Below are 14,198 nucleotides of genomic sequence, written 5' to 3'. Positions count from 1 at the left end.
TGGTGTTGGCTACGGCGTTGATCAATAACAACACATACCTCTCCACAAATGGTTTGTTAATGGAGGATATTAGGTTTAATGCTAGTTTTTTTAATTAATTACTTTACTCTCATGTAAAGAAAGAGGGTAATAAGGTTGCACATAAGTTAGCAAGACATGCTTTTTATATCTCAATTTTTTTGGTGTGGATGGAGGATGTTCCACCACTCATAAGTTCTGTAGTCTAAGACGACATTACTGGTTTTTCTTAATAAAGTTTGATGTGTTCCCTCTCAAAAAAAAAAAAAAGTATATATTATATGAAAGAAGAGGGATGGAAATTTCCTCCAATCATATATATACTTGCTTTTCAATTGTATGCCCATTTTAGCGAATAACCATATGCGTGGGCATGACTCATGAGTCATGCCCCCTTAGTCTATTCATAATTTACGGCTATGTTAAGAAATAAGGAAAACTAAAAAAAATTAGTTTACATTGTACTATCAATATAAGACTTATTTGTGAAATTTACATTATAAACTAATCAAATGTGTACAACATTATACACATTTTATAAATGTAAATCTTGATAGTATCAATATAAGATTTACTCCTCTTGCCTTTCTAGCCTACCTTCTGTTGCTCGGAAATGGCTAAGCTTTTTTCAAGAGGCTTTCACCCTGAAAACTTAACTAGACCTCGTTCCCTCTATGTCCATTCAATCTTAATCTTGCTGCATGAATGCACTGTAAGACTGGGGATGCCCTCAATGATCCCTTCCTTTTCCATAAAGGCTTTCACCCGCACTAGCACTAGTATATGGTGATATCCAACTTGAAAACCTGAAGACAAACAAGCTAACCTTATTATTAGAGAAAGGGGAAATCTGTCCCTTCAGTTGTGTAACAAGGCGTCCACACGATAACGAGTCCATTCTCGTCGAGCCTTTTCAACGGCACTAGCCTACGGGTTCTTCCCACAAGCCATGGCTTGGCCTAACCTTTGGCTCTAATACCACTTCTCATGGTGCTAAGTCCTTTAAGCCCATAAACTACGGCACCCTGCTAACGGTCTGCTGTAGCAGAGTAAGTTGAAAAAGCCCTTTCTATGTTAAACTCAAATTGTGCAATGAACTCATCAAATGAACTACTACAGGAAAGAAGACCAATTCGACTGAAGACCCTAGAGACTGTTACAAGACAGCTCGACCAGGAAGTAGCATATCTTTCAAGAAAAAAATTTGATTACAAGGTATTTGCCCTAATTGAATAAATAAAAGAAGGGTAGGCTCGAGAGCTTATTAAGGAAGGCGGCAAGGGCAGATGAAGGGGGGAAAACAAAAGATGTTTTCTAGTCTCTCCTGATTTTGTCATTTTTTCATCAATCCTGGCCCAGCCCAGTTTGCTTCCTCGTCGCTTCTTTCTGGCAACTAGCTTCTCAAGTGGGTGGCTTGGTAAACCCCCATGATGTGGTAAAGGGAGGATATTATGGGAAGCAGTGAGTGGAGATTCCCTTGTAGAGAGTCGGATGAGGGGATACCTTCACATCCGATTTGGAGGGCGGGGATATCCCGACCCTACTATCATTATGCCTTTGCAATGTTACTTAGTTCAACTACCATAAAATTAACTAATTATTTACTCATTAAAAAAAAAAAATCAATCTTGATAGTATCAAATCAGTGGCGATGCCACGTTGAGGGCAGGGTGTTCCTAGGAACACCCTGCCCTGAAAAAAAAAATTATATATAATAGTTTAAATTTTTTTTATTTGTTTGCCTTTAAAAAAAATAGGAACACTCTCAAGCAAAATCATGAACACCCTCAAAATTTTTATGCCAAACAAATTTTGAACTAAAATCTAAAAAAAAAAAAAAAAAAGTAAGAGAGAGAGAGTGAAAGAGTGAGACGGGTAAAAAACTGAAGGTGACCTTTGATAATTCTTTAAGCTTGAGGTGGATTACTTATGAAACTTCGACCTTCACAATGTTCACATATTTTTAGCACAAAGAGAATGGGTGGCAGAGAGAGTGTGGTGCCTTGTAAGATAGAAGTAGAAAACACAAAGATAGAAAATTTGAAAACTAGGGGCTCTATTCGGGTAAAAATGGTGGGATTAGGTGGGGGTAGGTGAAATATTAAATGAGCACTCAAGCAAATATTGACACATTTTTTCTTTTCTGGCAAATAGTATCCTTTAGGCAAAATCTAACCTCAGCTGACAGTTAAAAATAGGAGTACCACTTGTTAGTGATATTCTTACTTTAAGTAGGGCCTTTAGTACTGTTTCTTTTGTTTGGGTCAAAAGAGTTTGTAATTCTACAGCTCATAGTGCTGCCAAGCTAGCTCTTAGGATCCATTGCTTTATGTCTTTTCTTACGGATAGTCTGCCAATGGAGTTACTTGGAGTATGTAAGGTAGACTTCCCACTCTGCTCTAATCTTTTTTAATGAATTACTATTGAAGGTTAGCAAAAAACAAAAAAACAAAAAAAGAGTACCACTTGTTTTAGAAAAAAAAAAAAAAAAACACATCGTTAAAAAAAACACCCAATTAATGGTATATAAACCACATTGTTCATTTCTTTTCTTTTTTTGCCTTTTGAGATTTTTTGGTGTAGAAAATGTAAATTTATTTTGGTTTTAATAACATTTTTTTTTAAGCATAAACTTCATACCAATCAAATCTTGAATTTTAGTCAGTATTTACCGAAATATCCCGAAATGACTCAAAATTTTTTCAAAGTGAAATAGGAAGACCCTAGACAAAATTTCTAGAGTCGCCACTGTATCAAATATGTTATTATTGTAACAATGTTGTACACTATCAATGTAAATCACATTCATAATACAATTTAAACATAATAGTCCAATAAATAAATATAAGACTTTGAATTTCCAAATAATAATAATAATAAGACTTGCTCAGTTGCGTCGCAAGAGAGAATAGATAATGGTGGTGCGGGGCATCATCATCATGGCCCCCTAGCCGCTTTGTTTGACAAATTAAAATTTCAGTTAGTTTTGGATATTTGTCTATGTATATTTATTTGTATATATATAACATAGATTAGGCAATCTATTCTGTGACTTGAAAATCCATCTCAAACTAATTAAACTTTGAATGTGTTAGTTTATTTATTATTGTTTCAGGCTCAGGGTCAAGAATCTTTGATTTAGATATAGAGAAGAAAAATGAAGAGACAAGGAGAGCTAGACTTAGTAGAAAGGGTTGGTGATGATGATGGAGAAGAAGATGGTTATGATGCAGTTGTTGTTGGGTCTGGTTATGGTGGCTCTGTTGCTGCATGTAGGATGTCAATGGCAGGAATTAAGGTGTGTTTATTAGAGAAAGGCAAGAGATGGGAAGCTCAGGATTTCCCAACTGATAGCTTGAAGATCATGTCCAATGTGAGGATGGAGAGCCAGAAATTAGGCCTCAGATTTGGCCCAGAAGATGCTCTATTCCAGGTTATTTTCTGTTTTTTTATATATGCTCTACGTAAACATGAAAACCATGATAACACACAATAATACTTTAGAGAATAATATGGATACTTTTTTTTTTTTTTTTTTTTTTTGAGAAATAATATGGATACTTTAAGTGTGCCAACCCATTCCATCAATTATTCGTCCATAAAAAAAAATGAGTTAATTTTGCTCAAATCACATACTGCACGTTACCTCTTGCTTTATTATTTGTTGTATTATTTTAGAAATTTGATTTATGCTATGCTTTACTCTCACCAATCTTCACCATAGCAATGGTGAAGAGCAGCAAAGAAAAGAAGGCCTTGAACACAGCTCAAGAATGGCCTTTTCAAGTGTTTGGAGACTATATACGACTCTACATAGTTAAAAAAAAAAGAGGGTTATAGAACTTAGAAGTGATACGTCGAAAGATTTTTATTTTTATTTTTCTGTTTATTCTTATTTTAATTAAGGAATAAATTATTCAGTATATCTATTCCTTTCAAACAAAATCTTGATATCATAAAAAATAAAAATCAAAGTTAGAACTTAGAAGTGATAAATACAAAGGTTTTTATTCTTTTTCTTGTTTGTGCTTGTTTTAATTAAGGGACAAACCTTTCTTAAGATTTTTATTATCTATTCATTTCAAACAAGATCCTGAAATTATATTCATTTCCCCCTCTCTTGCGTGTATATTTGTTTCTCAAAAAAATAAAATCTTGAAATCATAAATGAATCCAACTCTCAATAATGGTGGAGTTTGGATACACGTTTTGAGTTTTGTGTTTGTCGCTTTTTTTTTTTTTTTTCAAGCCGTGTTTCAATGGGATTTGAGCAATTACGGCTACTATTCATGAACAGTAACTGCAACTTTTGACTATTTTTCTGTGAATAGTGCATCCGTGTACTATTTACGGACCCACAAATTCTACTTTTCAACAACTTTTAAAAATAGATCACACGGTACTATTCACATATTTAAAAATTATCTTCCTACAATATTTTTAATTTTCAATTTCAATAAAATAAGTTCTATCCAAACAGACTCACCGTCTTACTTCAAACAAGACCAATAATTTTTCGTAACTGTAGTTTCTTACTTTCTTCTTTCTCTCTCTTTCTCAACGTCATTAAAGTTTAAAGATTGACCTTTCCCCTAGAAAGCACGGACGCGGCTGGGAGGGTGGCGCACCCGAGTCCGACGCGGCGCGACGCGGGACGCGGCGTCCGACGCGGTTGACCGCGAGTCCGGCCGCGTCTGAGTTTTTTTTTTTTTTTTTTTTTTTTTTTTTTCTCGGATTCGAGCCGACGCGGCTCGATTCGCGCCGAATCGGGCTGATTCGGCCAGAATCGGGCCGTATCGGCAATATCGGGTTGTATCGGCCGGCGACTGATACGGCCGATACAGGCCAGAAACGGCCGAAAACGGCCGAAATTGGCCTTAAAACTCACCGAAGCAGCCGAAATTCTGACCTCAGATGTGTTTTTTGCCTTCTTCTTTCTTTGTTTTATGAATCAAGTATATTAATGTGTTTTTTAAGAATATTTTTATAGTAAAAATATATAGAAAATATAAATAATAATATTTTTAATAATTTTTTAATCGCCGAGTCCCGCCGCACCCGCACCCTACTTTTTCAAAAATTACCAGTCCCGCACCCGCCCCCACACCCGCACCCAAGTCCCGAAACGCCCCCGTGCTTCATAGCCTTTCCCACATTAATTAGCTGAAAGAGTCCACTTTTTTCACATACCAAAGGTTGATTTGTCCTGACTCCTGAGTCAGGTGATGGACAAATACCGTTCCCACATTAATTAGCTGAATGTTGTCTTTATCAATCATTCTATGCTTTTGTTGAGCTTACTTTTTATATTATCGGTGTTATTTGACCCTTTAAACAAGAGGTGTGTTTTGACTCTGTAAGAGCATCCACTTACTCTGTAAGAGCATCCACTTATGTTTTGACTCTTCCACTTATGTTTTGACTCTGTAAGAGCATCCACCAAAATCATGTAAAATAGAAAAACAAATTAGATACTTTCGCCTTCTTATTATAATGATGGCGTCTTTAGCTAGTCATTTGTGGTTATCTGTGCTAAAAACAATTTAAGAACAATATGATTGTTCTCAAAATAAAATCAAACCAATATTATATAAGTGTTTAATTAGGAGAATCAACTCTTTTCACATGCTATACCAAATTTCAAACTATAATTAATGCATTTTTTATAATATTTTATATTTGTCTCTCTTCGAACGTCACCTCCTCCTTTACTGACCATCCAATTTTTTTTTTTTTTAAACAAAAAACTTTGACTTGTAAAATTGTTCTTTCAAAAATACAACCTTCAATTTAGGAGTATTTGTTAAAAGTTTAATTTTATAAACAACTAACCCAAAGAGACATGTTAAGACAATCCCTCTCTACATTAATGTAGTATTTTTTTTAGAAAAAGATTATAATTTACACCTCTAAAATTCGGAGTAATTTTAATTTCAATTTCTAAAATTTCAAAATGTTATCAGCATTATGAGGTTAGGCTTTTGATTTAAGTTCTTCTATTTCTGATAAAGTGGCATCTTAATAAAATAAATAGCATAATTTTTTTTTTAGTTTTTTCCACTTATCTTTCTTTTCATTTTTCAATTTTTCAATTTTTCTTAGGGTGGTAAATGAAACAAGTTGTTTATAAATAACTTAAGTTTAGTTAAAAAAAAATGCTAGTTTATATTCTTTTGTTAAGCAAACAAGCCAAGCTCAAGTTTAAGTTTCAACTAAACTATTAAGTTAGTCAAACTCAAATATAATAATGTATTCGTGAACAAGTTCATGAATATAAAGCTCGATTTAGTTATATATAAATTATATTTTGTACTTATAGATTTAATATTGAAGCGTATATGTTGAAATGATATCAAATATCAAATAAGTATTTGTAGTTTATTGATAATATAAAAATAAGTAAAAATTCATAGACTTTTGAGGATAAAAAAAAATAATAATAATAATGGTTTTACTATATATATGAGAAAAAAATTAATCAAATTTAAATAAAAGTCAAACCGGACCAGTCGGTTTGACCAAGAACCAGACACTAATATGTTTCGATTCTTACCAAAACTGAAAATTAAAAGAAAAAGTAAGTTTAACCAGAAACCACCAGTCAAACCGTGAAAATCATGAACTGGGACTGTTAAATCGATTTTCAACAATTTCAATAAATTGAGCAAAATAAATAGAAATCTTCCTCATTTTGACGGCAAAGTTGGTGCTTATCTCTCATTGAAGGTAACATGGTTGCTGGTTGTGAGTAAGATGAGATTTGAGGAAATCTAAAATTTGTGGGTAAAATAAGATTTAAAGAGGTGGGAGAAGCAAAGTGAGAAATGTGGTGCTTAAAAGAGTCAAAAGGAAGAACTTTTGGTTTTAGCCTTTAGGTTATGAACTAGTTCGGAGGGGGAGAGAGATCGAATGAGACAAAAGTCATAAAACACTAACAATGGGTGGGTTTAAGAAAAGAGATACAAATATACTAGTATAATAATATGAGGTTTACATTTTAAAGACAACAAAAGTAAAGAAAAATAAAATAAAATAGTGGAGTAGTTTGAAAGATGGCAGTCTGTGAATTAATACCGATTGCATTTACATGCGAATTGGGGACTTTGGGTGATGCACCTAAATGCATGGCAACCAGCCTGGTCCAGCCATGTGCCATTGAATGTATTTTACTAATTTTCTCCTTCTTCTTTTTTTTTGTATGATAATAAATTAGTATTAATTGGAAATGATATATAACTTATTTATTAAATATTAAAGAATAGTTTGTGTTTTAAGTCATTAACATCTAATTTAACTCCTTTTTATTTTAGAATAGATTTTTACAAGAAAAAAATATCAATCCTACTGTAGGGACACGATTATTCACGACCCAAGAATGGCATTGGGCTCGTATGTAAAGGGTCCGAACAATATAATTTGTAGAGTGTGGGCTTGAAAGGTTGGAGTTTGGTCACTAGTCAGCGGTTTAGTCGTGGTTTTTATGGAAGCTTACATGAGGGTGGACTTGGCTTGACTAGCTAAGCCTTCCATCGGTGCGGCTTGTAGGGTTTAAGTCCTCAAACTACGTCCGAGGAGCATAGTATCCTTCCCCTTCTCCCTTTTGTAGGATTTTCATTTTTCTGGGGATCCCCTTCCCCCTTGGCTCTCTTTCCCTTTTATATTAGTGTTTACTTTCCGTTTAGTGTCCACGTGTAAGTTTTGCTTTTTGGGGTACAGACCCATCCTATCAATCCATACATAGAGTGGTTGGGGGTGGTTGGAAAAGTTAAATAGCATGGTTTGGAGTATGGGCCTGTCAGATGTAGGGTTCCATACTACGGTGTTGGCAGCTTTCTTCCTTGTACTGTCCCTGTACTGAGTTTGTCCTTTTCTTCAGGCGTTTTGTGAGGTGCCAAGTATAAGATCATCCTCGGCCATATATTTGGGCATTTTTTGGATTTTTACTTCGCGTTCTCGGAAATCATTCTCCTTGGTTTGGATCTTGGGCCCTATTATGAAGTGGGCCGGGACCACAAATTCTCGGGCCCCACACCTACGTTGAGGGAAGTTCAATTAAATAATGTATTCTTAATTATGTTATAAAAAAAAAAAAAAAAATAAAAAGTTATATCGTTGTCATTATTTTTTGTAATGTTAATTTAATTGTTTATACTTTTTTTGTCCTACCCATTTATATTTATTATAAAGTATAAAACTCATTTAAAATTGTTAGTAAATAATACGATAAGTTATTTTTAATTTTTACAATTTTAAAATTATTAATTAAATTATTTATAATGTCACTTGTAAAACCAGAATCACTCTCTTTTTCGGTTCTTAATTTCACCGGAATCATTCTATTTTGAATTTTGCTTTGCTTTTCTCGGGAATCAAACAAAGAGATGCAAAGTAGCTTTTTTGGTGTTTGTTTGCCGAGAAAAATTTGATTTTCTAAGAAAATGAGAGGAGATTGCTGGTTGTGCATTTGGAGTAATGAAGTAAAAGAATCCCAAATCTAAATGCTATGTAACTTGTGGGAACGGATCAAAATTTTGAAACTTTAAGGGGTAACATTAAAATTACTCTAAACTTTAAATGTGTAAATTACAATTTAGTCTAATAATTAAATTATATAGATTGGTTCCACCAAAACCAATTGGGAAAATGATCATTTTCATTTGAAATATAGATCCATTTCATGGCTTAGATTAGTAGACATTACAAATTTAAAAGCATATAGACTGTCGCGTCATTTAAGGGACACTTTACATAGTTGGAGATATAAACTTAACCTCGAAATGGAATGGATTTTGTTTGAGCACATTGGGCCTGTAGAGGCAAAAAAAAGTGGTAGTCATGTGAGTCCAAAATTTGATTAAAACATCTTTGGTTTCTTAACTATAGACTTCAGTGTTGATGATGAATTTATGTGTGTATTTGATGAGAATATAGGTACATGAACAAAATGACTCTGTAGCAGTAGTGGCCTGTGGGCTTGGTGGAGGTTCACTTGTGAATGCAGGAGTGACAGTGCCAACCCCAGTTCGTGCTAGAAGGAACCCAAAGTGGCCAAAAGATTGGGAAAGGGATTGGGATATCTGTGAAGCTTCTGCTGCTGCCATGCTGAGAATACAAAGTGTTCCCATCCAGTTTCCTGCTGTGAAAGTCTTTGGAGAAATAGCTGAAGAACAGATTGAACAATGTTTTGAGACTTCAGTGAAGCTAAGCATAAATTTTGATCTTGAAGAGCCAATGGCTAATTCAAAGACACCTCAGCGAATGGGCAGCTGTGTGGCCTGTGGAAACTGTCTTTCTGGTTGTCCTTATGATGCCAAAAGTTCTACAGACAAAAATTATCTAGTTTCAGCAATCCAGGCATATTTTCCATCACTTCTTATATTGTTAATAAATTATATTTTAATTTACTTCAGTCAAGAAAGTTCCATGGATATAAAATTGCTTCTCAGATTTTGAGGCCGGAAGGCCAAAACCAAAATGGTGGTAAGAGATTAGAGCAGCTCATTTTCTTTTAAATCCGGTATCTGATCCTATGTAATGGTTTTGTATTTTCAAATGCTATATGGAATAATATGAAGTAATATTTGTTGGGTTGTCCAAACTGTTTCTCATTCACTTCTATAGTTCTGTATGTTAACTTCCCTTTTAAAATCGAAGTTTCTTTATGTTGCAGGCAGGATGTGACATTAGAACAGAATGTCAAGCTCAGTATGTAGTTAAAAACCCGTATGATACTTGCCAAGAAGGCAAAAATAGCAAAAAGAGAAGATGGCGTGTTTACTTGAATGAGATTGACTATATAACCAGTGATTTTGTAGTCCTCTCAGGTACAAAGCAGTAGCTATAAATAGTGTGTACTTCGTAGAAATTTTGTTTAAAACAAACATTTTTTAACGAGTTCCATTTATATTGTTCAACAGCGGGAGTTTTAGGCACAACTGAAACACTTTTCCAGTCACAAATGAGAGGATTAAAACTTTCGGATGCACTTGGCTCTGGATTCAGCTGTAATGGGAATACTGTAGCCTGTCTTGCTGGAAGCCCGGCACCCTTGAATTCTTTCGGATTAGACAGAAAGCAACTCTCAAAGATACCTTTCCAAGAACGGCCAGGGCCATCCATCTCTTCTTCTTACACATCTTCGTTGGGATTCACCATCCAGGTCTAAAAACTTAAAAACTAAATGCACTGTACTTCTAACTGGGTTTCCCTTCATCTTAACTACTTGTCATGATATGGTTTGATCATCGGATTCAGGTGATACTAATATACCACAATCCATACTCCAATGATAAATGGCCTTAACTGGTATGGTCATCTAGTTTTAAGCGGCCATGCAGTCTAGGTCTTTGCTCTAGAAAATCTCTATAAGCATACAATCTCTTAATATCCAAAAATGTTTTGCATACATAGACATGTATGAATGTAGAACTATAAACATTCTTTTTCATTGTGGACTTTTCTGACACACCCTTTTTCTATTGGCACAGAGTGCTGTACTTCCAACAGCTTATCCACACCTGCTATTTAAAGGGATTGTAAGTTATGGTTGGCCAACTGGCCACTGGTTGTTTCATGGGATCATTGAAAAGATAAGACATATTTTGGGTTTTAAAGCATGCCAAGCTATTGCTCTTAATGCAATGGGTTATGATGACAGTGACGGGAAGATTATGTGGGACAAGGACAAGAACAGAATTTGCTTTAGTCCACCCCATGATCCTTTACTCCCACAAAAAGTCAAAGCCTTTCAAAAGCTCACTAAGAAATTAGGAGGAATCCTCTTCTTATCAAGGTACCGAAGCACATCTGTCCATCTTTTAGGTGGGTGCAATGCATCATCAGATCCTTCATATGGTGTTTGCAACCCCAGTGGCCAAGTATTTGACCCAGAGTCTTCAGTCATGGTACACCAAGGCCTCTATGTCTGCGATGGTTCTCTAATCCCATGTTCTGTTGGCATAAACCCATCTCTTACCATCGCATCTGCAGCTGAGTATGTAAGTAGGCACCTTGTAAAGGATGTTCTCAAGTACAAGAGTATTGAAATTTCTTCTCAGAATCCACATTCTGTCTCAAATAAGAATGTAAAGAGTGATCAGAGATCAGTTGTCACATTTGAAGAAACCATGAGGGGTTATGTGGGGGGTATGCAATGCACAGTTTTTCTCAAAGTGAAGATGAATGCTCAAGAACAGAAGGGCCTCAGTGATTGTCATCCTCTTCTAAGAGGCAAAGTTGGTGGATATGTGGAATTAAAAGCCATTGAGAGGGACAAATTACATATCATAGATGGAAAAGTAAGTTTGTGTGAAGTAGATTACAGAACTCCTTACACGCAGTATATGCATTATCATCTCCTCCTTGCAGGTTCTTCTGGCTCGAGGTATGAGAAAGTTTTAGTATAAAGTAAATTTCTTGTTCATTTTCTTTGCTTATATGAGAGAATCAATAAATTCCATATCATGCAGATATATTCTCGAGGGAAGAAAGATAATGAATCCTTATCTCTTTGCATTATATGCTTGGAGGGAGTCAACAACATTGCATGTGATCTTTAAGAAAGTTGCTGAGAACAATTCCAAGGAAGAAATGATGCTTCTAAAAGGCAGGCTCAGTGTCTCCATGGTAGAGCTTCTAAAGAGCTTGATAAGCCTTAGAGGAAACAACAAAGGAAGGTTCATATGTCATCTATTATACACACTCTACAGAACCTATTTTGTACAGAAACCACAAGGGAGTCACAAGGACTTCCCCCCAAAAGATTTGTATCATAAATTTTATCCAAGCAGCACTCTCCATGAAATTAAAACAGGTATAAGGAATCTAAATCTACTCAGAGTTGGTGTCAGTATACAATGCAGTCTCAGGAGAATCAATGATCATAATCAGAAACAAAAGACTACATAGATGATAGAACTAAGGGATATTCATTTAAATTCTACCAATATGTAAATTAAGAACTCATGAAATGCACTTTCAAGCTAAAAAAATTAGATAAATTGATGGAAGAAGAAATACCCCCACCATTGAACTGTACACTCAACTTCGTGATTTTACTTGATCACCAAAATGCTAATGGAGCATAGAGTTCATGTTATTTCTTTTACTTTGCTGTATTACTTAAAGTTTCTAATCTGTGTCCTTCCTGTTTATTATGCAGAGGATGGATTTACTATCAGTTGCAGGCAATGGAAATGCACCCATAATTCCTCAAAGCTTGAAGGACCAAAACAATTATACCCAGTTCTCCTTCTTAATGGGTATTCTTCTGACAGTTACTGGTTGCCAACAGAACCAAATGATCTAGTCAGAACTTTACTGGAAGAAGGACATGAAATATGGCTATTGCAACCAAGGTTGCACCCACTGAATCCTTCAAACAACTTCACAATTGAAGATATTGGAAGATTTGATGTCCCTGCTGGTAAAGAATATAGAAATATACCCCACTTGAAATCAATTCTTACTAACCTTTAATGTCTTTCCAGTTCTCACTTTATTTCTTTCTTTTGCAGCAATAAATAGGATCCTTGAATTGCATGGGCAGCGCATAAAGATACATGTTGTTGCACATTGTGTTGGAGGCTTAGTCATACATATTGCTCTCATGGGAGGGCATGTCTCTGCAACCAATATAGCTTCTTTGTCTTGCACCAACACTTCAATGTTCTTCAAACTAAATACTTTATCCATGTTTAAAATGTGGCTTCCTCTGCTCCCCGTAAGCTCTCTTTCTCTCTCTTGTAATGAAATTTAGTTTCCAAGAAAATATACAGAATTTGATTGACTCAAACTTGCTAATATGTTCAGCCAATTATAATTATCAGAATAAAAATAACAAATAACAAGAGGCAAACAAATAAAAAGTAAATAAATAAGATGTCTAGTTCTTATGAAGACATAACATGATATAGCACAATTTTGTATAAACCTCTTTCTCCTTGAGCCTAAGAAGGTCTTTCAATTCACCGTGCAGCTATCAATGGTCATACTAGGCAAGAATAAAATTCTGCCTATGTTGGAAACATCAAAGTCTAGTTTGCGTCATCGGCTCTTGAAGTCCATTGCCCTTATGATTCCCCGGTATGAGAGATGCACCTGCAATGAGTGTGAGATTTTTTCTGGTCTATTTGGAAACGCATTCTGGCATGAAAACCTAAGCCCCAGCATGCACTACTGGTTAAACAAAGAAAATGTGACAATGCTTCCCATGGCTGCATTTCCCCACCTTAGAAAAATCTGCAATGCTGGTAACATCGTTGACAGCAAAGGAAACAACTCATATTTGATCCATCCTGAGAGAATGTCACTCCCAACGCTTTATATTTCCGGAGGACGGACTATCCTTGCAACTCCAAAGACTTCTTTTCTTGCTAACAAGTACATGAAGTTACACCAGCCTGGTTTTAGACATGAAAGAGTTGTAGTGGAGGGCTTTGGTCATTCGGACCTATTGATTGGAGAAGAGTCATATAAGAAGGTTTTTCCTCACATTTTATCTCATATTAGATTAGCTGAAAGAGAAAATGGTGCAATTAGTGCTGGGAGAAGAAAGTACAGCAAGGAGGCTATGGACTGGGAAGATGATCCTTATGAAGAATATGGAGGTTTTAGCACTTGGTTTTCTCCTTTTGTTGTTATTTTGTTGTTTTTTATATTAGTTGCATTATGCTTGTCAATTTTCAATTTTCAAAGATGAAAAGTTCTTGGCCTTGCTATTGAATGATGTAATTTTTTTTTTTTTTTTTTTCATATTTTGAATATGAAATTGAAAAGCTATCTTGTTTATCTTATTAATTGAAGCCATATTGTTAGAAAAACAAATTAAAAATCAGAAGGAATTGTCTCTATATGGACCTTCACTAAATATTTTAACATAATTCAAGATAATAATTAAGAAATCAACCATCAAAGAAAATACTCTTCACTTTGTGCAGCATGATAGCCAAAAGAAAATCCAGTTGAGCTTAAGCCACTGTCCCATCGCTCTTGGAGGCTAATACTAGACAACATGAGAGATTTGAACTCATAAAATGTTTTTGAGTACCAAAATCCTAGCCATTAGGCTCACATGCCACAGTTATGGATGAACTTTCGCACTAAAATTTTCTTTTCTTTTTTTAATCTGCAATGTTTATTCAACAAGAAAAGAGGGAATGATGTTCCTCACACAGTGCCGG

At 35.1% G+C, this 14,198-nt stretch overlaps 2 protein-coding genes across 2 annotated transcripts; both read left to right on the top strand.

Moving 5' to 3' along the window:
• Nucleotides 1-3,088: 3,088 nt before the first annotated feature.
• On the top strand, nucleotides 3,089-9,471 carry LOC126690999 (uncharacterized). The gene is made up of 2 exons (XM_050386086.1): nucleotides 3,089-3,451; nucleotides 8,950-9,471. The coding sequence occupies exons 1-2, from the start codon at nucleotides 3,176-3,178 to the stop codon at nucleotides 9,469-9,471; spliced, it is 798 nt and encodes a 265-aa protein (XP_050242043.1). The 5' UTR covers nucleotides 3,089-3,175.
• A 176-nt stretch (nucleotides 9,472-9,647) lies between these two features.
• On the top strand, nucleotides 9,648-13,737 carry LOC126692175 (uncharacterized). The gene is made up of 7 exons (XM_050387678.1): nucleotides 9,648-9,842; nucleotides 9,936-10,177; nucleotides 10,506-11,401; nucleotides 11,487-11,830; nucleotides 12,179-12,442; nucleotides 12,534-12,739; nucleotides 12,995-13,737. Exons 1-7 carry the CDS (start codon nucleotides 9,680-9,682, stop codon nucleotides 13,715-13,717), a joined length of 2,838 nt encoding a protein of 945 aa, XP_050243635.1. The 5' UTR covers nucleotides 9,648-9,679; the 3' UTR covers nucleotides 13,718-13,737.
• Nucleotides 13,738-14,198: the final 461 nt, after the last annotated feature.

This window comes from Quercus robur, chromosome 7 (assembly GCF_932294415.1).
Source record: "Quercus robur chromosome 7, dhQueRobu3.1, whole genome shotgun sequence".
Lineage (NCBI taxonomy): Eukaryota > Viridiplantae > Streptophyta > Magnoliopsida > Fagales > Fagaceae > Quercus > Quercus robur.
This window is presented reverse-complemented; position numbering and strand designations above follow the sequence as displayed.

Coding starts and splice junctions, on each gene's coding strand:
- LOC126690999 (XM_050386086.1), top strand. CDS start 3,176: ATGAAGAGACAAGGAGAGCTAGACTTAGTAGAAAGGGTTGGTGATGAT. Junction 3,452..8,949: donor CAGAAGATGCTCTATTCCAG/GTTATTTTCTGT, acceptor ATGAGAATATAG/GTACATGAACAAAATGACTC.
- LOC126692175 (XM_050387678.1), top strand. CDS start 9,680: ATGTTGCAGGCAGGATGTGACATTAGAACAGAATGTCAAGCTCAGTAT. Junction 10,178..10,505: donor CGTTGGGATTCACCATCCAG/GTCTAAAAACTT, acceptor CTATTGGCACAG/AGTGCTGTACTTCCAACAGC. Junction 11,402..11,486: donor GCAGGTTCTTCTGGCTCGAG/GTATGAGAAAGT, acceptor CATATCATGCAG/ATATATTCTCGAGGGAAGAA.